This window comes from Notechis scutatus, chromosome 1, assembly GCF_049901735.1.
Source record: "Notechis scutatus isolate UNSWTSFEM ecotype Mainland chromosome 1, rNotScu1.2, whole genome shotgun sequence".
Taxonomy (NCBI): domain Eukaryota; kingdom Metazoa; phylum Chordata; class Lepidosauria; order Squamata; family Elapidae; genus Notechis; species Notechis scutatus.
The window spans coordinates 333,075,814-333,099,337 of NC_142009.1; the positions used below are offsets into that span (position 1 = coordinate 333,075,814).

At 47.1% G+C, this 23,524-nt stretch overlaps 1 protein-coding gene across 4 annotated transcripts in view; it reads right to left on the minus strand.

The window, feature by feature from the left end:
* Nucleotides 1–23,524, minus strand: part of LOC113429048 (transducin-like enhancer protein 2) — a 67,446-nt gene that overhangs the window by 33,965 nt on the left and 9,957 nt on the right. Inside the window, exons 2-10 of one of the 4 annotated variants that reach the window (XM_087952750.1) lie at nt 22,195–22,280; nt 19,958–20,021; nt 18,568–18,612; nt 17,565–17,627; nt 16,854–16,928; nt 14,401–14,596; nt 10,076–10,092; nt 8,115–8,219; nt 5,698–5,742 (exon numbers count right to left, since the gene is read on the minus strand). In XM_087952750.1, the coding sequence (XP_087808876.1) occupies nt 5,698–5,742; nt 8,115–8,219; nt 10,076–10,092; nt 14,401–14,596; nt 16,854–16,928; nt 17,565–17,627; nt 18,568–18,612; nt 19,958–20,021; nt 22,195–22,280 (696 nt within the window). Of the gene's footprint in view, nt 1–5,697; nt 5,743–8,114; nt 8,220–10,075; nt 10,093–14,383; nt 14,600–16,853; nt 16,929–17,564; nt 17,628–18,567; nt 18,613–19,957; nt 20,022–22,194; nt 22,281–23,524 lie in introns of all 4 variants that reach the window. The other 3 variants (XM_087952751.1, XM_087952748.1, XM_087952749.1) reach the window with 3 other exon arrangements.

Sequence of the window (23,524 nt, forward strand, 5' to 3'; positions counted from 1 at the left end):
AGGAAGGAGGGAAAGGAAGGAAGGAAGGAAGGAAGGAAGGAAGGAAGGAAGGAAGGAAGGAAGGAAGGAAGGAAGATGGAAGCAGGGAGCAAGGAAACAGGAAAGGAGGCGGAAGAAAGAAGGAAGAAAGGGAGGAGAGAAGAAAGCGAGAGGGAGAAAGAGACAGAAAGAGAGGGAGAGTGGGAGGAAGGAAGGGGAAGAAAAGAAGGGGAAAGGGAAAGGGGCAGGGAAAAGAAAGGGAAAGGAAGGAAAGAAGGGGAAAGGAAGAAAGGGAAAGGGGCAGAAAGGGAGGAAGGAAGGAAAGAAAGAAGGAAAGAAGGGGAAAGGGGAAGAAAGGAACGAAAGAAAAGCAAAAGGGAGGGGGAGGGGGAGGAAGTTGTGATGTATGGTGCTTATACCTATTTGGCAGAGCAGTGGGCAAGGGGTGGGGTGTGAAGTGAATCCCCCCCCCTCCTTTCCAGCCACAATCATTTCTCCTGCTTTCATGCAGCCCTATGGAAAGACCCTGGGAGGGAATCTCTTGGGAAGCGTGAACAGCTGCCTGGTGGGGCTGGGCCTGTCAGAGACATAGAAGCATCTCTTAGCAGCCATAATTGTCCCTTCCACCACCTCCCACCACAACCTAAACTCAAGGAATTTGAGGAATTTGAAAGGAATTCCCAAGCTGCCCCAAAATGAGGTGGAAAACCAGAAGCCTCTTTTGCAAAGGGGGAAAAAAAATTGGCAAGAGAGAGAGATTTGGGCATTGAGGTAAAGCAGGGATCTCCACATTTGACAACTTTTGAGACTTGTGGACTTCAACTCCCAGAATTCCCCAGCCAGCATGGCTGGCTGAGGAATTCTGGGAGTTGAAGTCCACAAGTCTTCAAGTTGCCCAGTGTGGAGACCTCTGAGGTAAAGGGACTCCTCGACTTACAACCGAGCCCCCCAAAAATGTACGTCGCTAAGCGAGACAGACATGTGTTAAGTGTGTTTTGCCCCCATCTTACGACTTTTCTCACCGCATTTGTCACGCGGGATCCCTGCAATGGGTCACACCGTTGTTAAGTGAATCGGGCTTCCACGATGACTTTGCGTGTCGAGAAGGTTGCCAAAAGGGATCATGTGACCTTGGGACGGGGCAACTGGGACTGTCATAAATAGGAACCAGTTGCCAGGCAACCGGATGTAAATCACGTGACCCTGGGGATGCTGCAACGATCATTAAGTGTGAAAAGTAGCCGGGGCCACTGTAACTTCCAATGGTCACTAAATGAACTGTTGAAAGTCGAGGGCTACCTACACTTGATGGGCCCCTCCCTCGCCTGCCTAATTCCGACAGAAGGTCCTTAATTCCCATTTCCTAAAATGTGAAGAGGAGGTCCAGGAGAGACATGATAGCAGTCTTCCAATATTTGAGGGGCTGCCACGGAGAGGAAGGGGTCTGTCAACTCGTAAAATATTTCTATGGTCTTTTTAGAGTTGCCAACAGAAAGGGAGGGGGGCAAAGGGGTTTGAAAGAGCAGTGCGGCAGCTTGGAAATCGAAAGTGCATTCCATAAATAGTTTTTCAAAGATAGTAACTAGGTGACTGAAGTTTCTGCTGGGCAAAATTCTAACTGGAGAGTATGACTGATGACTCTGGGCTATGGAGGTGTCCCATTGGAGGATATATGAATTATGATACACCCAGAGGGGTGGGGGGAAACCAGAGTCAAGGGTGACAATAAATGATGTGTCTCAGAGTCGGCTATACCCAGGCAGTGCCAGACTTGTTAACTCCTTTTGAAGTTTTGGACGTTTGGCTCGAGATTCATGATTTAAATGGGCAGGGTAACTGCCGGAATCCTGACAGGGTTCAAGCAGAGGTGGGATTCAGCCGGTTCGGCCCGGTTCAACTGAACCGGATGTTAAATTTACATCTGGTTCGCTGAACCGGTAGTTGAACCGACCGGCTAGCCCCACTCATCCCTCCCTTCCCTTCCCCTCCCCTCCCAGGAATGTCCACGCGACCCATTTTGGATGCAGGTAAGTGCAAGATCCGCGTGGAGGCTCTGGGAAAGTGAAAAATGGGCCGAACCAGAAATTCTGGAAATCCAGAAATGGGCCTCTTTCTGGCTTCTGGAGGGCGTCCAGAGCCTGGGGGAGGCTGTTTTCACCCTCCCAGAGGCTCGAGGGAAGCCTCCGGACTCTGGGGAAGGTGAAAAATGGTCCTCCTGGAAGTTCCGGTAGGCCACGCCCTACCATGACCACGCGCACTCAGCAACCGGGCAGAGAACCGGATGCTGGGATTTTTGAATCCGACCATCACTGGAAGCTTTCAAGAAGAGACTGGCCTGCCATTGGTCAGAAATGATGTAGGGTCTCCTGCCTGGGCGGGGGGTTGGACTAGATGACTTCCAAGGTCCCTACTAACTCTGTTTAATCTGTAAATCTGTAATGTGCATCCATTCCAGCCTGTTTTTCCTGATTAAACCCGTCCGGTGATTCCACAGGCATCCATCCACAAGCAACACATTTTTATTTTCCAACCGGGCACTTAAGAAAACCTCCAACAACACAACTCTGGTGTCAGCTGGCTCACACACCTCGGTTTCTCTTCCCAGCCAACCCGAGATTGCTGCTTGAATGCCTATATTACAGTTTCTTTTCTTGGTTTTAATCCTTCCAGATTCTCTCGGGGGAGCAACAGGGAGGAAATGGTTTTCGACTCACTACCACGGAATGTAAAACCAATTATTATTTTCCTGTCCTTTTTTTTTTCCCCCTTGCAGAAATTCCAAAGAAGTCCAATGGACGACTGCTGGTTTTCTCACCTTTTCAGAAGAAAAAGGGTTGTGTTGGCCAATGGTTATCTACTAGCTATGTTCCCACATGTGCATTTAACCAGGTTCCATTAAAGAGCTGGTAGCTGCACTATCCATTGGTTGGTTTTAACTCCCATTTAGTTCTGGCTTTTCGGTGGCTTGGCTGGATCTGTTAAATCCAGTTCTTTGGGCTGGTTCATGAATTGGGCATATCCAGAAAAAGAGGTCAACTCAATGTCAACCGAATCCTGAATTGGAAGGAGTCTCAGAGGTCACCTACTGTAATATTGCTTGATTGCTCAGTGTAATATTCAATCAATCAATCACCAATAGGGCTTGAAGGGACCTTGGAGGTCTTCTAGTCCAACCCCCTCTATCCCATTTCAGACAGGTGGCTTCTTGAAAACCTCCAGTGATGAAGCACCCACAACTTCTGAAAGGCAAGCTGTTCCACTGGTTCAATTGTTCTCAATTAAGCAGTGGAATTAACGTTACTTCAATAATTAAGATAATTAATTAGTTAACAATCTATCATTGTTAATTGTATACGATAGTCCTCCACTTACGACAATTGGGGCTGGAATTTGCCTTGCTAAGCAAGGCATGTGTTAAGGGAGTCATGCCCGATTTTATCATCTTTTTGCCAGGGTTGTTAAGCGAACCTCTTTAGTGGGTAAGTGAACCATGCGGTCGTTAAGCGCATCCGGCTTCCTCCCATTGATTTTCCTGGTCAGAAGCTGGCTGGGAAGGTGGCAAAGGGTGATCGTGTGACCCCGGGGATGCTGTAACCAGCGTAACCGTCATAAACACATGCCGGTTGCCAAGCACTCACATTTTCATTATAATGACCCTGGGGATGCTGCAACCGTTGTTAAGAGCGTGGATTTTGGGTGGTAAGTCGCTTCATCCAGTGCTGTTGCAACTTCAGATGGTCACGAAAGGAATCTCTACAGATTTTTGGGCTCTACAATTTGGGGTGAACAGGCTTGGAATGGGGTGGGAGTAGGAATGGATTTCCAGAGGAAAAATCGCAGATTACAAGAACCATTTGTACCACTCAGGTACCCTGAGGACACAGATAAACCTCCAAGTGGCCTCAATGACTCTCTAAAAAGAATGCAAATGACCAGCTATCTGCAAGGAGTATGAATCCTTCCATTCCCCTCCATCCAGTCAGAGCTGAAGAAGCTTCTTGGTTGAGAAGCAAAATGTTAGTCCAGCCTCTTCTTGAAAGCTTCCAGTGATGACGCTCCCACAACTTCCAAAAGCAACTTCTATTCCATCGGTTGATTGTTCTCACTGTCAGAAAGTTTCTCCTTATTTCTAGATTGAATCTCTCCTTGTTCAGTTTCCATCCATTATTCCTTGTCTGGCCTACAGGCGCTTTGATAAATAGCTTGACCCCTTCCTCCTCTCTGTGGCAGCCCCTTTCAAACATTGGAAGACCGCTATCATGTCTCCCCTGGTCCTTCTCTTCACTAGACTAGCCAGGCCCAGTTCCTGCAACCGTTCATCATATGTTTTAGTCCCCTAATCATCCTGGTTGCTCTTCTCTGCACTTTTTCTAGAGTCTCAACATCTTTTTTTTACAGTGTGGTGACCAAAACTGGATGCAGTACTCTAGGTGTGGTCTTACTGAGGCTTTATAGAGTGGTATTAGTACCTCACTTGATCTCGATTGTATCACTCTGTTAATGCAACTTAGGATTGCATTAGCTTTTTTGGCTGCTTCTGCTGCACACTGCTGGCTCCTATTTAATTGGTTGTCCACTAAGACAAATCATTGGGACCAGACTTCCAAACTTGTGGATTCGGGCTGGATCCTGTATGGGACACGTATATTTGTCTTCATTTGTAATCCCATTTTTCCTGACCTGCCATTGTTCTGATATTCTCCTTCAACTTGTGACAAACGTTCCTGTGAGCCTTTTAAATTAACAGCTGCCCAAACTGCATACGATCCTCCCAATTTGCACATGTATAAAACATGTTGTGCAAATCCAGCAAAATCTCTCTCCTTCTCTCTGTCTCTGTCTCTCTGTCTCTCTTTCTGTTTCTGTCTCTCTGTCCGTCTCACTCTCTCTGTCTCTGTCTGTCTGTCTGTCTGTCTGTCTGTCTGTCTGTCTCTCTCTGTCTGTCTCTCTCTCTGTCTGTCTGTCTGTCTGTCTGTCTGTCTCTCTCTCTCGCTGTCTCTCTCTCTGTCTGTCTCTCTCTGTCTCTGTCTCCCTCTCTCTAAGGAAGAGGGTGAACGTAGAGGGGGGGAGGATAGGAAAACAAAGCAGAATGTGAAAATTGAGGTGCTGTTTTTCTCTTTTTTCCCCTTATTTGCAAGCAGAGTTTTCAAGCCAAACTTTTAAATGTTTATTTTGCAATGCGTTTCAGTCCGTCTTTGGGTTTAGGTGAGATGCATGCGGCTTTGATCCCAAGCCAGGCATTTTCCAGAAGCTGCCCACAGTGGGTATTTGTGGGGGGCACCAATTGGCACAAAGGAAGGAAAATCCAGCTGCAAATACTCAATCGCGTTTTCTACGGAGGTAGGGAGAATGCAAACACTCCCACGTTCCTGCAAGGATAAAAATGCATGGAGGGAGCAATAGGCCACCCACGTCAAAGAGCCACGGCTTTCATCTTGCCAGAAGTCAGAAGGAAGCGGCTGGTCTGACCCCCAGAATGAGCCCGGAGTGTAATTAAGACTTTTTTAAAAAAAAAAAAAAAAAGAGAGAGGAAAAGTGCAAAGCTGCGTGGAGAAATAAAGCGATGGAGGGTGAAACCGCCCGGAATCCAGCAGCTTTGAAACTCCTGCATAATTTAGTGTGAAAACCTCTTGAGAGCTGCTCGTGCCTGCAGCAGGAGCCGAAGCTTCCCACCACCACGGAAGAGAACCGATCCCTCTCCCTTCCTTCCCCACGTACCTCGTCCACAATCAGGTTGCAATCGCTCTTCTCTCCGTCGCTTTCCTGCAAGACAGCCAGGAAAAAGAAATGGGGAAGGAAATGGGGCAGGAGAGACAGAGAGAGGAGGAAGGAAAGAAGGAAGGAAGGAAGGAAGGAAGGAAGGAAGGAAGGAAGGAAGGAAGGAAGGAAGGAAGGAAGGAAGGAAGGAAGGAAGGAAGGAAGGAAGAAGAGATGGGAGAAGAAGGAAGGAAGGAGAAAGAAAGGAGGGAGGGGGAGAGAGCGAAGGAAGGAAGGAAGGAGAAAGGAGGGAGGGGGGAGGGAGGAAGGGAGGGAAAGAAAGAAAGAAAGAAAGAAAGAAAGAAAGAAGGAAGGAAGGAAGGAAGGAAGGAAGGAAGGAAGGAAGGAAGGAAGAAGGAAAAAGAAGAAGAAAGAAAGAAGGAAGGAGAAAGAAAGGATGGAGGGGGACAGAGGGAAGGAAGGAAGAATGAAGGAAGGAGAAAGGAGGGAGGGAGGAAAGGAAGGAAAAAGAAGAGAAGGGAGAAGAAGGAAGAAAGCAGGAGGGGGAGGGAGGAAGGAAAGGAAGGAAGGAAAAAGAGAAGGGATAGGAAGGAAGGAGAAAGAAGGGAGAGGGAGGGAAAGAAGGAAGGAAAGAAAAGAGAAGGGAGAAGAAGGAAGGAGAAAGGAGGGAGGGAAAAGAGAGAAGGAGAAAGGAGGGAGGGAAAAGAGAAGGGAAAAGGAGGGTGGAAGGAGAAATAAGGCAGATAGGGAGGGAGGGAAGGAAGGAAGGAAAAGAAGAGACAAAGGAAGGAGAAGGGAGGGAGGGATAAAAGAAGGAAAGAAGGAAGGAAAAGAAGGAAGGAAGGAAGGAAGGAAGGAAGAAAGGAAGGAAGGAAGGAAGGAAGGAAGGAAGGAAGGAAGGAAGGAAGGAAGGAAGGAAAACCATCAATTTTGCACCCTCCTTGGCAGAACATTTCAAATGAAAACAGAAAAATGGACAGGAAACCTTCCCAGCTGCTAATGCTTCCTTGGTATAAGTCGGTGGGGAAACCCTTGACTAAATTGTGGCCCGACTCTCTATTTTCGCAGCACAAAAATTGCATCTCCTGGGGAAAAAAATAATAATTATCTCTGGGATGGCTAAGAAGGGGCTCCAACTTGTTGGTATCAAGCCAATTGATCAAGACGCTGGAATTCAGGAGCCAAACCTCCAGATCTCAGCAGGGAGACCCCAGTTCTATTTTCAAAGCAAATTAATTTTCAGAAAAGATTGAGGTCAACTTGGCTCCAACTAATGAGCCTGGCTGCCCATCTGGACATCTTCAAGTTATAGGTGATCCTTGACTTATGGCTGCAACTGAGCCAAGGTCGTAAGTTGTCACTACGTGAGCTGACTCCATTTTATGAGCATTGGGATGTTTGTTCGGTGAGTCTCCATGGGCGCTCAGCGGGTCACGTGGTCATTAAGTGAAGCATGTGGCTGCTAAGCAAATCCAGCGTATCCAGGGGGCATTTTTGTTGTTGTTGTTGCTGTTTTTTGCTAGAAAAGGGGCAAAAGACACAAATCATGACCATGGGATAAAATCGGTCATAAATGCGAGCCAGTTGCCAAGCACCAGAAATGTGATCGTGTGGAAAGTAGCCGTAACCTCGAGGACGGTTTATAAAGGCAGGTAGTCTTCGACTTACAACAGTTCGTTTAATGACCGTTCAAAGTTACAATGGCGCTGAAAAAAGTGACTTATGACCATGTTTGACACTTACGACCGTTGCAGCATCCTCAGGATCACGGGATCAAAATTCAGGCGCTTGGCACCTGACTCGTACTTATGACGGTCGCAGAGTCCCGAGGTCAGGCGATCCCCTTTTGCGACCTTCTGACCAGCAAAGTCAACAGGGAAAGCCAGATTCCCTTAACAACTGCATTACTAACTTAACTGTGGCAAGAAAGATCATAAACACAGGGCAAGATTCATTTAACAACTGTCTTGCTTAACAACAGAAATGTTGAGCGCCAATTGTGGTCGTAAGGCGAGCACTGCCTATACTCCAAAGTCAAGGGAGAAGCCAGGTTCACTTAAAACCCTGTCACTAACTTAACAACTGCAGTGATTCACTTAACAAGCGTGGCAAAGAAGGTCATAAAATGGAGCAAGACTCACTTAAGAACTGTTTCACTTAGCAACAGAAAATTGGGGCATAATTGTGGTCGTAAACTGAGGATTACCTGTAATTTTAATGTTCCTGTCATGATAAGTAATGGCTTCAATTTCTCGAAGAAAAGCGCTTTTACTCCATTTTTCGGTAATTTAGCCAAGTTTGGGGAGCACTGCTCTAACTGCTGCACCACACTACTTTTAGCTATTGGGGGCTGCTCGAGCCATACACCCGCTTTCCGTCAGGACAAAATTCCTGCAAAATGAAAAAGAGACACTCACATAGCGCCCTACCTCCTCCTCCTTGTCCTGCAGCTTGGCCTTCACCCCGCTGTCTTCGCTCCGTTCTTCATCTTGGATGCTCTCCGGAGGAGACACAGAATTGCTCTGCAGGTTGCGGAGAAGAGATGGAGGCAAAGGAACGAACGGAAAGAATCAGTGGGAAAACCGAAGTCCATTTCTGGTGTTTCCAATCAGGGGTCTCCAACCGTGGCAACTTTAAGGCTTGTGGACTTCAACTCCCAGAATTCTCCTCGGTGTGGCGGGCTGAGGAATTCTGGGAGTTGAAGCCCACGAGTCGTAAAGCTCACAAGGTTGGAGATCTCCTGCTCCAAACTGTAAGACGGTGGCTGTTATTTAATTACAAGTAGGATTACTTCTTCCCTAGGCCAGTGTGCTGGCTGGGGAATTCAGGGAATGGCTTCCGTAAAAATACAAAATAAGGTTTTTTCAACCTTGGCCACTTTAAGATGGATGGACTTCAACTCCCTATGTTGGTTGGGGAATTCTGGGAGTTGAAGTCCACCCGTCTTAAAGTGGCCAAGGTTGAGAAACACTGTTCTGGGTTCTTCAATCCACAGCCTTCTCCAGCTGGTTGAATTACAACCAAAGGAACTTCAAGCAGCTCAGCCATCGTTGGCATGGGCTGGGAATCCTGGGATCTGTAGTCTATCTTCACCAGCCTACAGACTGTGATCACACTCCCTTCCCTCAGGCAGACCATCTGCATCTCCTACTGGTATTATAAAAGGGATTTATTTATTTTTTGTACTTTTCTGACTTAAGGTGTAAGCCATTCAGAATCATTCAGGGGACAGTCAGTAGCTCTGAAAACCAATACTGACCAGTGAGAATATAAAGTTAAAGCAGAATGATACAAAACATCATTGTAAACCAATGTTTTAGGCCGTCCAGAGTTGTCCTCTGATAAGACGGACGGCCAATAAACGTCATAAATAATAATAAATAAAACCTGGTCAGGTTTTCCCTCCCTCCCAGATTGTGGGGTTTGCAGTGTGTGTGTGTTTCGGTGTGTGTGTATGTTTTGCAGAACCAGACACTCAAAATTTGGTTCCTTTTTCCAAGCAGATGAGAGTTGGAAAAAAAAACCAGGACAGATTGTCTGAGGTTCCTCTATATTGTTATTTATTAAAATTTATTATTCATCCCCCATTTATTATCTCCCCATTATGACTTTATAAGTAACACAAGGAAACATATATAACTCAAGGCAACATACATACCTAATATTCCTTCCTCCCCTCATTTTCCCACAACAACAATCCTGTGAGGGGGGTTTGACTGAGAGAACGTGAGTCACCCAAGTCACCCAGCTGAGCTTTTTGTCCAAAACAGGACTAGAACTCACTGTCTCCTGGTGAATTGGCCCAAAGTCACCCAGCCAGCTTTCATCCCTAAGACAGGACTAGAACTCACTGTCTTCTGGTGATTGGCCCACCCAGCTGGCTTTCATGCCTAAGGTGGAACTAGAACTCACTATCTCCTGGTGGACACCCAGCTGGCTTTCATGCCTAAGGTGGAACTAGAACTCACTATCTCCTGGTAGACACCCAGCTGGCTTTCATGCCTAAGGTGGAACTAGAACTCACTATCTCCTGGTGGACACCCAGCTGGCTTTCATGCCTAAGGTGGAACTAGAACTCAGCATCTCCCTGTGAATGGCTCAACGTCGCCCAGCTGGTTTTCATGCCTAAGACAGGACTAGAACTCACCACCTCCTGGGGATTGGCCCAAAGTCCCCCAGATAGTTTTCATACCTAAGGTGGAACTAGAACTCATGGTCTCCCGGTTTCCTGACTGATGCCTTCACCACTAAAACCAAACTAGCTCTTCGCACACATTGTACAGCCTGAGCTGACCCCAGGATCAGCACTTTGGGGTCTGCCCCAAAGTGCCCCCCAAAATAATTTCCCTCAAGCATAGACACAGTTGGTTAGGCTTACCCGACTCTGTGGGTTTCCTAGAACGGAGTCAGTTATCCGACATTTGGGGGAAAGCAAAAAAAAAAAGACGGTTAAAAACATGGAATTAGGCCTTTGCAATGATAAGCTCAGAGAGCTGAATATAACAAGAAAAGAGTATGTGCGTGCCCACACAGGTGTGTGTGGCACAACGCAGAGTGGAAAGCTGCCCAGACCAGGCTGAAATGCAACGGCGTAGAACTGCTAGATAATAATAAATAAAACTTAACACAATGAAAACAGTTCTTGTTTATGAAAGGGGCTTTGTTCCCACAGCTTCCTGAGTTAACCCATTTCCTGGGTTCACACAAGAAGCAATAGCACTTAAAATTTATATACCACTTTGCAGTGCTTTTACAGCCCCCTCTCTCTCTAAGCGGTGTACAGAGTCAGCCTCTTGCCCCCAACCATCTGGGTCCTGCAATAGATTAACATGCCACTGTTGAGTGTTAGGGCCCACTTATTTAAAAAAAAAAAGAGCATTTTCCATCTGGCATCGGCAGCCATTTCTTCTTCTCCCAGCTCTGCATGGCCTTGTTGTAAAACCCGTTGTCCCTTCTCTGGTCACCTAGGATCTCCCGTCACCCTAGGCCAGGGTGTCCAACCTTAGCAACTTTAAGACTTGTGGACTTCAACTCCCAGAATTCCTCAGCCAGCAAAGCTGGCTGAGGAATTCTGGGAGTTGAAGTCCACAAGTCTTAAAGTTGCCAAGGTTGGACACCCCTGGCCTAGGCGATCGATCCCCAGACGGTCCTTAAACCGAAATGATGGGTCGCCACGGTGAGGGCAGGGGGAAAGAAAGCGCCTGGGCCATCAAACATGGCTCGTTGGGCTGGCTTCCCAACGTTGGCAAGGGAGGTTGAGAGAGAAAGAGGAAAAGCTTTTCGTTGCCTCCGGATTCAAAAAGGGAGGCCTGCCAAGAAAGAGCGGGTGGTGGGTTGGAAGAAGTCCCAGAATGCATCTGGGCCAAGAAAGCTTTCGCAAAGGGGGCTTGGCAAGCAGGCTGCCTCGGAGGATCGGGCCCGCTGCAGGCCAGGCGATTCGCAACCGTGTGTGTGTGTGTGTGTGTGTGTGTGTGTGTGTGTTTGTGTGTAATATGGTCTCTTCCTTCCCCCTCCCTTGCCACAAGGCCTGGATCTGACTTCTCACACAGGCAGGTTGTGAGAGACCCCACACACACACAGCTCTCTCTCTCTCTCTCTCTCTCTCTCTCTCTCTCTCTGTGCCATCTTTTCTTCACCACCAGTCTAGACAAGCACAAATCGGCAGGCAAAAACTACACAACGAGCAGCAGCACAGCAGGCAGAGAGACTGTTGGCCAGAAAAAGTTAGAGAGCTATCTTGGAAAGGGGTGCATATTCTCTGAAGTTAGCACAAAGAGGGAGGGAGGTAGATAAAGGGAAGGAAGGAAGGAAGGAAGGAAGGAAGGAAGGAAGGAAGGAAGGAAGGAAGGAAGGAAGGAAGGAAGGAAGGAAGGAAGGAGGAAGGAATGGAGGAATGGAAGGAGGGAGGGAAGGGAGGGAGGGTGGGAGGGAGGAGGAAGGAAAGAAGAGATGGGAGAGACAGGAAAGGAGATAGAAGAGGAAGGAAGCAAGGAAGAAAGGAATGGACAAAAGAGAACAGAACAGAAGGTGGTTATGAGAAGAAAGGAAGAGAAGGGAGGGAAGAAGAAGGAGAGATAACAGGTAGAAGAGGAAGGAAAGAAGGAAGGGAGGGAGGAAGGAAGGAATGGATGGATGGAAGGAAGAAGAGATGGGAGAGACAGGAAAGGAGAAGAGATAGAAGAGGAAGGAAGCAAGGAAGGAATGGACAAAGGAGAGAACAGAAGAAAAGAAGGGTAAGAGAAGAAAGGAAGGGAAGAGAAGAGGAAGGAGAGGAGCAGGTAGAAGAGGAAGGAAGGAAGGAAAGGAAGAAGGAAGGGATGGAAGGGAGGAATGGAAGGAAGGAAGAAGAGATGGGAGAGACAGGAAAGGAGATAGAAGAGGAAGGAAAAAAGGAATGGACAAAAGAGAGAACAGAACAGAAGGTGGTTATGAGAAGAAAGGAAGAGAAGGGAAGGGAAGAAGAAGGAGAGATAACAGGTAGAAGAGGAAGGAAAGAAGGAAGGGAGGGAGGGAAGGGAGGGAGGAAGGAAGGAATGGATGGAAGGAAGGAAGAAGAGATGGGAGAGACAGGAAAGGAGAAGAGATAGAAGAGGAAGGAAGCAAGGAAGGAAGGAATGGACAAAGGAGAGAACAGAAGAAAAGAAGGGTAAGAGAAGAAAAGAAGGGAAGAGAAGAGGAAGGAGAGGTAGCAGGTAGAAGAGGAAGGAAGGAAGGAAAGAAGGAAGGAAGGGATGGAAGGGAGGAATGGAAGGAAGGAAAGAAGAGATGGGAGAGACAGGAAAGGAGATAGAAGAGGAAGGAAGCAAGGAAGAAAGGAATGGACAAAAGAGAGAACAGAACAGAAGGTGGTTATGAGAAGAAAGGAAGAGAAGGGAAGGGAAGAAGAAGGAGAGATAACAGGTAGAAGAGGAAGGAAAGAAGGGAGGGAGGGAGGGAGGAAGGAATGGATGGATGGAAGGAAGAAGAGATGGGAGAGACAGGAAAGGAGAAGAGATAGAAGAGGAAGGAAGCAAGGAAGGAAGGAATGGACAAAGGAGAGAACAGAAGAAAAGAAAGGGAAGAGAAGAAAGGAAGGGAAGAGAAGAGAAGAGGAAGGAGAGGTAGCAGGTAGAAGAGGAAGGAAGGAAGGAAAGAAGGAAGGAAGGGATGGAAGGGAGGAAGGGAGGAATGGAAGGAAGGAAGGAGAGATGGGAGAGACAGGAAAGGAGAAGAGATAGAAGAGGAAGGAAGCAAGGAAGGAAGGTGTCAGCCTTCAAGATTTTCTTCCTTTGCTTTGTATCTTTCGGCTGTCATAAGTAACGGGGGGAGGAGGGGGGGACATGGTTATGGGAAGCGAGCTGGAGGTGTTACAAAACAGAACTGTATAAGTTGGGTGGGGGAGATTCTTGCTTAGGCTTCTATCCTATGTGCAGCCGCAATTCTTTATCAAAATATGTCAAGGTCAACGGACAGAGGCCTCATCACCACCTGGAGGTGCCCACATGATGATATACACAACTTTTAATTGGATGAGCCAATTGAACTATTGGGGTGGGAATGTTGCCATCACTTTGTATACGTGATTTGCCCGCACATTTTCTCAGATTCAGAATTCTTTTGTTGCTACCACTTGACTTCCAGTAAAATATATCTTTTCTCTAATTAAGGGAGTCTAAGTATTTATTTATTGGATTTTGAATGGAGCACCATCTGACGGAAGGAATGGACAAAGGAGACAACAGAAGAGAAGAAGAATATGAGAAGAAAGGAAGAGAAGAGGAGGGAGAGGTAGCAGAAGAGGAAGGGAGGGATGGAAGGAAGGAAGGAAGGATGGAAGGAAAGAAAGAAGGAAAGAAGAAAGGGATGGATGGAAGGAAGGAAGGAAATTAGTTTCCAATTCCACTAAAAGTACAGAAGGCACATGTTGACCTCCAGGCCTAAATATTAAAAAACAGAGACAGGATCATCATTTGCAACCTTCTCAACCTAAGATTCCTGCAAGTGAAGTCAATGGGGGAATCGGGATTTGCTTAACGACTACTTGATTCACTTAACAACTGCAGTGATTCATTAACAACCATGGAGTGCGGGGGGGAATCATAAAATCAGGTCCAAGTCACTCAACAACCGCTTTATTTAGCCACAGAAATTCTGGCTCCGATTGTAGTCATAAGTTGAGGACAAACCATAGCCTGAATAACACACCACACATTTCAATTATCGATAGGTTGTACCAACCAAACGACACCATTTCCAATAACTATTATTTGTTACGTTGCCTGTATTTCCCCAACTTCCAGTGACTCTGGGTGGCCTTAAGCCAGCATAGTGTCATGTGTGAATGTTGCCACAAGCAGAGATCAGCGGGAGAGGAGGCAGGCAAATGAGAGTGATGGGTTATTGTAACCCTCACCCTAGTGCGGGGCTATGCAAATATCCCCCACCACAAATGGGGAAAGCGCTGTTCTGTTATTTTTTAAGCGCCTGCCCCCCCTTCTGATGGACAGCTTGCAAATCCAACCAGGGAGACAAGACTCCTTCTCAGCCCACCCACCAATCCCAACTTGCAGATTTAACAGATAATCAAGAGTTGGAAGGGACCTTGTAGGTTATCTAGTCCAACCCCACCCCCTGCCCAAGCAGGAGACCCTATACCATTTCTGACAAATGGCAGTCCAATCTCTTCTCGAGTGTCTCAAGTGATGACGCTCCTTTCCCTCTTACCTTGATTGTTTTCGGAGTCCTGCCCGGAGTTTTCTTGCTTGGACCCCAGCGTGCTCTGGGCTCCCAACATCCCCGAGAGGGCCAGAAGCCCAGAAGCCGTGGTGCTGACCGCAGCCAAGCTAGAAGCCTGAGATCCCGAAGGGTGTGGGGTCAAAGGAACTGGAGGGGCCTGATGGGACAGATGTTGGAACTGCTGCTGCTGGAAAGAAAAAGGAGAGAAACCCTAGGACAGGAGTCCCCAAACTTGGCAACTTTAAGGCTTGTGGACTTCAACTCCCAGAATTCTCCAGCCAGCCAGTCTCTGTTTAATATTTAGGTCTGGAGGTCAACATGTGCCTTCTGTCCTTTTAGTGGAATTGGAAACTAATTTCCTTCCTTCCTTCCTTCCTTCCTTCCTTCCTTCCTTCCTTCCTTCCTTCCTTCCTTCCTTCCTTCCTTCTTCCTCTCTACCTGCTACCTCTCCTTTCTCTTCTCTTCTCTTACTTTCTTCTCTTACCCTTCGTTTCTTCTGTTCTCTCCTTTGTACATTCCTTCCTTCCTTCCTTCCTCTTCTACCTGCTACCTCTCCTTCTTCTCTTCCTTTCTTCTCTTCTCTTCCTCTTCTTCTCTTACCCTTATTTTCTTCTGTTCTCTCCTTTGTCCATTCCTTCCTTCCTTGCTTCCTTCCTCTTCTATCTCTTCTCCTTTCCCGTCTCTCCCATCTCTTCTTCCCTTCCTTCCTTCCTTCCTTCCTTCCTTCCTTCCTTCCTTCCTTCCTTGCTTCCTTCCTCTTCTACCTGCTACCTCTCCTTCCTCTTTTCTTCCTTTCTTCTCTTCTCTTCTCTTTCTTCTCTTACCCTTCTTTTCCTCTGTTCTCTCCTTTGTCCATTCCTTCCTTCCTTGCTTCCTTCCTCTTCTATCTCTTCTCCTTTCCTGTCTCTCCCATCTCTTCTTCCTTCCTTCCATTCCTTCCTTCTTCCTTCCTTCTTTCCTTCCTTCCTTCCTTCCTTCCTTCCTTCCTTCCTTCCTTCCTTCCTTCCTTCCTCTTCCTTCCTCCTCCTTCCTTCCTTCCCTTCCTTCCTCTTCTACCTGCTACCTTCCTTCCTCTTCTCTTCTCTCTTCTCTTCTCTTCTCTTCTCTTCTCTTCTTCCTTTCTTCTCATACCCTTCTTCTCTTCTGTTCTCTCCTTTGCCAATTCCTTCCTTCCTTGCTCGCTTCCTTCCTTCCATAGCTGGCTGAAGAATTCTGGGAGTTGAAGTCCACAAGTCTTAAAGTTGCCAAGTTTGGAGACCTCTGCCCTAGGAGAATCCAGGCAGGGCTCCATCTTCCACTTCCGGTCACGGTCACCAACCCCGTGAGATCCAGAAGGTCAAGGTGGTTCCATAATTAGAAGCATCGGGCTTGCTGGACATCCTTCTAGGTGGAGGAGGATTTGGGCTGCCCCCCTGCAAGAGTCTGGATTCTGGGCTCCTTGGAAGGCGGCCGCCTGTGCTTCAGTTAAACTCTCCGGAGAGTTTGGTCAAAATGGGTGGACTGTTTAAGTTGGGTGGAAGGGTGAAGAGAGGTTCACATCCTGTTTCTCCATTTCAGCAACTTTGAAAGGGATAGACTTCAACTCCCAGGATTCCCCCGTCAGGGTAGCTTTCTTTCTTTCCTTATTCTTCTTTCTTTCTCCTTCTTCTTCTTCCCTTCCTCCCTCTCCTCCCTTTCCTTTTCCTCCTTCCTTTCTCTCCCCTCTCCCTTCCTTCTTTCCTTCCCTTTTTCCTTCCTTCCTTCCTTCCTCCTCCTTCCTTCCCCTGTTCTTCCTTCCTTCCTCCTCTCCTCCTTCTCTACTCCTTCTCTTTCCTTCCTCCCCTCTTCCTCCCTCCCTCCCTCTCTCCTTCCTTCCTCCTCTACCTACTACCACTCCTTTCTCTTCTTCTCTTTTCTTCTGTTCTCCTTTTTCCATTCCTTCCTTACGTGCTTCTTTCCTCTTCTCTCCCCTTGTTCTCCCACCTTCTTCCTTCCTTCTTCCCCTCCCTCCTTCCTTCTTCTTCCTTCCTTCCTTCCTTCTTCTCTCACCTTCCTTCCTTCCTCCCTCTTCCTCCCTCCCCCTTCCTTCCTTCCTTCCTACTACTCCTTTCTCTTCTCTCTTTCTTCCTCTTTTCCATCCTTCTTACATGCTTCTTTCCTTTCCCCACCTCTTTCCTTCCTTCCTTCCCCTCCCTTCCTTCCTTCCCTCCCTCCTCCTCCCTACCTTCTCTTTCCCCTCCCCTCTTCCTGCCTGCCTCCCTCCTCTCGTCCCCTCTCCTGCCTCCTGCCTGCCTCCCTCCGTCCCTGCCTTCCTTCCTTTCACTTTGTGGCAAGTCCAGAGAATTCTGGGAGTTGAAGTCCACCCATCTTAACGCTGCTGGGATTGAGAACCACGGCTGTGGTCAATTGTTTGTGGAAAAAAAATCCAAGGAGGCTGCTTGGCCCTGGCAACACTCACTCACCCCAATGATGTTGTTCAGCTCCCCCATTGTCACCAGCTTGGCCCGGTCCATGGCTTGCAAGACCTGCTGTTGATGCTGGGGGCCAAGGAAAACAGGGTCAGCGCACTTTGAAAACAGCTCCCATGAAATCGTTGCCCCAGACCAGCCAAGGCCCACTCTTAACAAGCGATGCAAGAGTCTAGTTGCCACCAATGGGGAAGATGGATTACAGGTAATCCTCAATTTTACAATTGTTCACTTTTTTTTCTTGCCTGCTATTTGTCAACTCATCAAATATTTCTATGGTCTTTTTAGGGTTGCCAACAGAAAGGTGTGGGGGGGAGGAGGGAAGGGGTTTGAAAGAGCAGTGCGGCAGCTTGGAAATCGAAAGTGCATGCCATACATGGTTTTTGAAAGATAATAACTAGGCGATGGAAGTTCCTGCCGCACAAAGATCTAACTGGAGAACATGATTGATGACTCCGGGCTATGGATGTGTCCCATTGGAGGATATGAATTACGATACACCCAGAGGGGTGGGAGGGAAAACCAGGGTGATGGGTGACAATGAGTGATGTGTCTCAGAGTCGGCTACACCCAGGCAGTGCCGGACATTTTAATTCCCAATAAATCCTTTGGAAGTTTTGGAAGTTTGGCTCGAGATTCATGATTTAATTGGGGGTAACTGCCGGAATCCCGGCACTATTCATTCATTCATTCATTCATTTATACCTCTTGTGTGAGAAAGGGGGTAATCTGGGCACAGATCGCAGTCAGCCGCTTGACAATCTCAGCCTAAAGGAAAGGAGAAAAGAGAAACTTCAAAGGCTCCCTCTGCTCAAATTTTCTCTTCAAGGAAAGGAGGGAGGGAGGGAGGGAGAGAGGAAGAAGGAATGAGGGGGAAGGAAAAAGGAGGAGGGAGAAAAGAAGAAAGAGAGGAGGAGGAGGAGAAAAACAGGGAAGAAGAGAGGGAGGGAGGAAAATAGGGAGGAAGGAGAAAGGAAAAGGCAGAAAAGAGGGAGGAGGGAGTAAGAGAAGGAGGGAGGAGGGAGGGAGAAAAACAGGGAGGGAGAGAGGGGGAAGGAAGGAATGAGGGAAGGAAAATAGGGAGGAGGGGGAAAGGAAAAAGGAAGGAGGAGGGGGAGGAAAACAGGGAGGGAGGGATGGAGAGAAGGAGGGAAGGAGAAAGGAAAACGGAGAGAAGGAGGGGAGAAGGAAGGAAGGAAGGAAGGAAGGAAGAAGGAAGGAAGGAAGGAAGGAAGGAAGGAAGGAAGGAAGGAAGGAGAAAGGAAAAGAGAGAAGGAGGGAGAAGGGAAGGAAGGAAGGAAGGAAGGAAGGAAGGAAGGAAGGAAGGAAGGAAGGAAGGAAGGAAGGAAGGAAGGAAGGAAGGAAGGAAATGGAATGGAGGGAAGTAGGGAAGTCTACAAAGTATTCCCTTCAGAAAGTCCCATTCTTTCATACCTTTTTAAACAACTTGGCTGCTTTCACACAACACTAAACTTAGCTTTGTGGTGTGAATGGACCAGGGAGGTTAATCCCTCTGCATGAACTCAGCCTATACATTTGCCAACCTGATGCCGCCTAGGAAGCCAACTGCAACCTAGACCCTTGGCATCATCCCAATTAACAAAGTTACACCCACTATGCCCAACGGGGCAACTTCTGCCTTTGCATATCCGAATCTGAATTTCCTTCCCAAACCTGCTCCTTTTCGCGATTCCCAGGAAAGGCCCACCTGTTTGTGCATTTCAATATTCAGGCCATAGGACATCTCGTAATACTGAAAAAGAAGGAGAAGTGCCAGTTGGACAGGCTGTTTATCTCAAAATTCTGCAAAATTCCAATGATTTGGCCATGATAAAACATTAGTTTCATGGGTGGGATTCCAAGAATGCCAGCAACCGGTTCGCTGCCCGGTGGCTGGGTGGGCGGGGCCAGGGTGGGCGGGGCCTACTGGAACAGCCAGTTAGTTCAACTACAGGTTCGGCAAACCAGATGTAACTTTAACATCCGGTTCGTCTGAACTGGTTTGAACTGGTAGAATTCCACCCTCTGATTAGTTTCCTCTCAGCTTCGTGCCCCAATTCCTGACATTCGGTCTCCGATGGCTACGCGGCCACAGTTCCATGCAAAAAACATGCGAGAAGCACATAGAAATCCCAAGCAGCCGGCAATAGGTAAATACATATTATTTTTAAAAAAAAATTAAAAAAAGAACCATTTGGGCCAGGATTTGATTATATGCCACCAAATCGGGGTTTGACCAGTGGTGGGATTCAATTTTTTTTATTACTGGTCCTGTGGGCATGGCTTGGTGGGCGTGGCAGGGGAAGGGGAAGGATATTGCAAAATCCCCATTCCCTCCCCACCCCACTAACCTGCTTTCCAGCTCCGTTCTCCTGTGCAGGGTAACCAAAGGAACCCCACCAATCAGCTGGGACTCAATGGGAGGTGGAGAAGAGATGGGGGCGGGGCCAGTCAGAGGTGGGATTTGCCAGTTCTCTGAACTACTCAAAATTTCCACTACCGGTTCTCCAGAACTGATCAGAACTTGCGGAATATCACCTCTGGGTTCAACAATTTAGCAACCATGTATAGGAAGCCCTCAACTTACAACGGTTTATTTAGTGACTGTTTGAAGTAAACAATGGCGCTGAAAAAAAGTGCCCGATGACCGTTTTTCACACTTACGACCGTTGCAGCGTCCCCAGGGTCACATGATCAAAATTCAGACGCTTGGCTCATAGTTATGACGGTTGCCGTGTCCTGGGGCCTTTTGCGACCTTTTGCAAATTCAATGGAGAAGCCTGATTCACTTAGCCACCTTGTTATTAACCTAACAACTTCAGCAATTCACCTAACAACAGTGGCAAGAAAGGTCGTAAAACGGGGCAAAACTCACTTGGCAAATGTCTCACTTAGCAAAAGACATTTTGGGCTCAATTCCGATCAACGGTCGTATGTCGGAAAAATGGTCATAAATCCCATTTTTCAGTGCCGTTGTAACTTCAAACAGTCACTAAATGAAACTGTTATACGTCAAGGATTACCTGTATTTTGTAAATCCATTAATTTCTTGCTAAAAAAGTATTATGGTTATTATTTATATTATTACTATGACTTACCATAACATAATGCCTCTGCATCTCTGTTTTTTCGGTTGCTAATTTCTCACATTCCAACTTCAGGCTGCAAAAAAAAAAAGCGGGGTGGAATATGATTCAGAATTCAGAATCAGAATAAAGCTGGAAGGGATCTTGGAGGTCTTCTAGTCCAGCCCCCTGCACAATTTTTTTTTTGTACCAAGTTTTTATTTTTATCTTTTACAGACATCTCTTTTGGTGAACAATGTGGTTTCAGATTTTTACATTTCCATACAAACATGACCATAATTACATATTTATCTTTCATATTCAGTTTCTTATTCCATTTTCCACTTTCTGTACATTTTCACAAATATTCATTCACTCTCATTATCTCCTTCCTTCCTTCCTTCCTTCCTTCCTTCCTTCCTTCCTTCCTTCCTTCCTTCCTTCCTTCCTTCCCTTTTCTCTTTTTTCCTTCCCTCTTCATTCTTTCTTCTTGCTTCCCCTCTTTTTCCTTTTTCCTTCCTTGCTCTCTCCCCATCTTCCTTTCTTTTTCTTCATCTTTCCTTTCCCTTTCTTCTTTCCTTCTTTCCTTTTTCCTTCTCTCTTCCTTCCCCTTTCTTCTTCCTTCCCTTCTTTCCTTTTTCCTTCCTTGCTCTCTCCCCATCTTCCTTTCTTTTTCTTCCTCTTTCCTCTTTCCCTTTCTTCTTTCCTTCCCTTTTCTCCTTTTTCCTTCTCTCTTCCTTCCCCTTTCTTCTTCTTTCCCTTCTTTCCTTCTTTTTCCTTCCTTGCTCTCTCCCCATCTTCCCTTCTTTTTCTTTTGTCTTTCCACTTTCCTTTTCTCCTTTCCTGTCCATTCTTGCCTGATCAAATGTAAAAGGTGAAACATTTCTCCTTTTGTTTTTAGTTTGTTTGGATAGCCCTCTGTAAGTGAAAACAGAGCTCAGGGAGTGGGGGCCGCTGGCAGAGGCACTGCAGGCCAGTACTTTGCTGTTTCCAGGGTGGCCACGCAAGCCAGATCTAAGGCTGGATCCCCAGGCTGGATCTGGCCCACAGGCCTTGAGTTTGACACTCCCTGTCCAATACCATTTCAGACAAGGGACACGTTCACTTTTTGTTCTGCCAAACTCTCTCTTCAAAACCATCCTTGCCACTTCCTCCAAACTCCTTCCCTTTTTCCATGGCTTCCTCACTCAGGGGCTGTAATGGACTCTGTGTGTGTGTGTGTGTGTGTGTGTGTGTGAGAGAGAGAGAGAGAGAGAGAGAGAGAGAGAGAGAGAGAGAAGCTAAAATAAATTGATTTATTGGCTGCTTTCCTTTTCTAGGGAATGCCCTTTTTTTCTTTGTTTTTAAAGGAAAAGGGAAGGGAGAACAGAAAAATGGCCCAGATTTTAGTTCACACAATGCAACTTAGCACAATGTGGTTTTCTGGTACAGCACGTTGGGTAAATCCAGCCATTACTCTGTAAATTGAGCTTAAACAAACCACAGCTTAGTTTAGGTTTAGTTTGGGTTTAGTTTGGGTTTAGTTTAGGTTTAGTTTAGGTTTAGTTTAGGTTTAGTTTAGGTTTAGTTTAGGTTTAGTTTAGGTTTAGTTTAGGTTTAGTTTAGGTTTAGTTTAGGTTTAGTTTAGGTTTAGTTTAGTTTGTCACTGCATCTCCTACAACGAAAATTAAATACTCTCTTCAGTGTACATTATGACTATGAAAATAAACACAAACACACATCATTCACATTCTATACATTGAATTGAAAACCCCTGATATTGCATCATATTGCACTATATGGCAGAATTCAACAGAGCTATTGCCCTGGGATAGAAAATGTTCTTCAGCCTATTTGTCCTGCTTTTATTATCCGGTACCGTCTGCCAGATGGTAACAGTTTTTTTTAAAAAAGGGTTGTGTGTGTCCAGGATGAGATGGATCTTTGAGAATGTTTTGAACTTTTTTAAGGCAGCGGGAGCTATAAAGCTCTTCCAAAGAGGGGAGAGGGCAACCCATGATCCCCTGGGCAATGACGTTAAACCCTCTGGAGTGCTGTCCTGTCTGCCCCTGTGCAATTGGCTTAACGTGATGTGTAAACAAGGCTGCACCATGGTTGACAGGGAGGGAAAAAAAGCAACCAGGGAGAAAAAGCAACAGAGAGATTTCTGAAGTTTTCAAGGCTGTACAGTATTGTGGGATATACTGCCCCTGGGTGTGGAGGTTCGACTTAGTTATCAGAATTAAGAACATTAATCATCTTTTTTTTTCCCCACCTCTTCTTTTCCATACCTGTGATATTGAGCTTGGAGGAACTGGAATTCTTCCTTAATTCGGTCACAAATCTCCAACACTGAGAATTTAAAAGGCTGCCCGGACTGAAAACAGAAAGATAAGAGAGATGGAATAGCTTTTAAGGCAAGGAGAAAAATAATAATAATAATAATAAAATACGACTTGTGGTTATTTTGGTTGTTGCAAAAGGTGTGGTGTCCTTCAAAACCAGGTTTCCCCATATACCATAATTACTTTACAGGTGGTCCTTGACTTAGAACCATTCATTCCGCGACTGCTCACATTTACAATGACGCTGAAAAAGGGATCCTCTTTTGCTTTTAACAACCGTGTTGCTAATGCAATGGTTGCCATGGTTCCTTTATAACAATCGCAGCAAGGAATGTCATAAAGGGCAAAAACTCACTTTACAAATGTCTCACTTAGCCGCAGAAATTTTATGGCTCAGTTGTGGTCGTAAGCCAAGGACTACCCCGTAAGTGGGCTGCAACTGGTTTGCAACGGTTTGGGCGAACCGGATGTTAATTTTACATCTGATTCACAGAACCGGTAGATGCAATGACTGGCTGGCCCTGCCCTCCCCGGCCCTCCCAGGAGTCTCAATGAGGCCTCTTCTGGATCCCAGGTTAAGTACAGGGCCCGTGTGGAGGCTCGAGAAGTGCGAAAAACGGGCCTCCCAGACGCTCCAGAAGGCCGGAAACAGGCCCGTTTCTGGTCTCCAGAGGGCCTCCAGAGCCTAGGGAGGAGGGCTCAAAGCTCTAGAATGCCAGGCTCCCGGGGCTCTCGAGAGATGCCAGAAACAGGCCATTTCCCGCCTCCAGAGGGCCTCCAGAGCCTGGGGAGGGGAGAAATGGGCTCCAGGGGCTCTAGAATGCCAGAAACAGGCCCATTTCCGGCCTCCGGAGGGCCTCCAGAGCCTGGGGAGGGGAGAAATGGGCTCCCTGGGGCTCTAGAATGCCAGAAACAGGCCCGTTTCTGGTCTCCGGAGGGCCTCCAGAGCCTAGGGAGGGGAGAAATGGGGCTCCAGGAGGCTCTAGAATGCCAGAAACAGGGCCCGTTTCCGGCCTCCGGAGGGCCTCCAGAGCCTGGGGAAATGGGGCCAGGAGAAATGGGCTCCAGGAGGCTCCGGCCTGGGAGAATGCCAGAAAATGCAGAACCATTTCTGGCCTCCGGAGGGCCTCCAGAGCCTGGGGAGGGGAGAAATGGGGCTCCAGGAGGCTCTAGAATGCCAGAAACAGGCCCGTTTCCGGCCTCCGGAGGGCCTCCAGAGCCAGGGGAGGGGCTCCCAGAGAGAATGGGGCTCCAGGAGGCTCTAGAATGCCAGAAA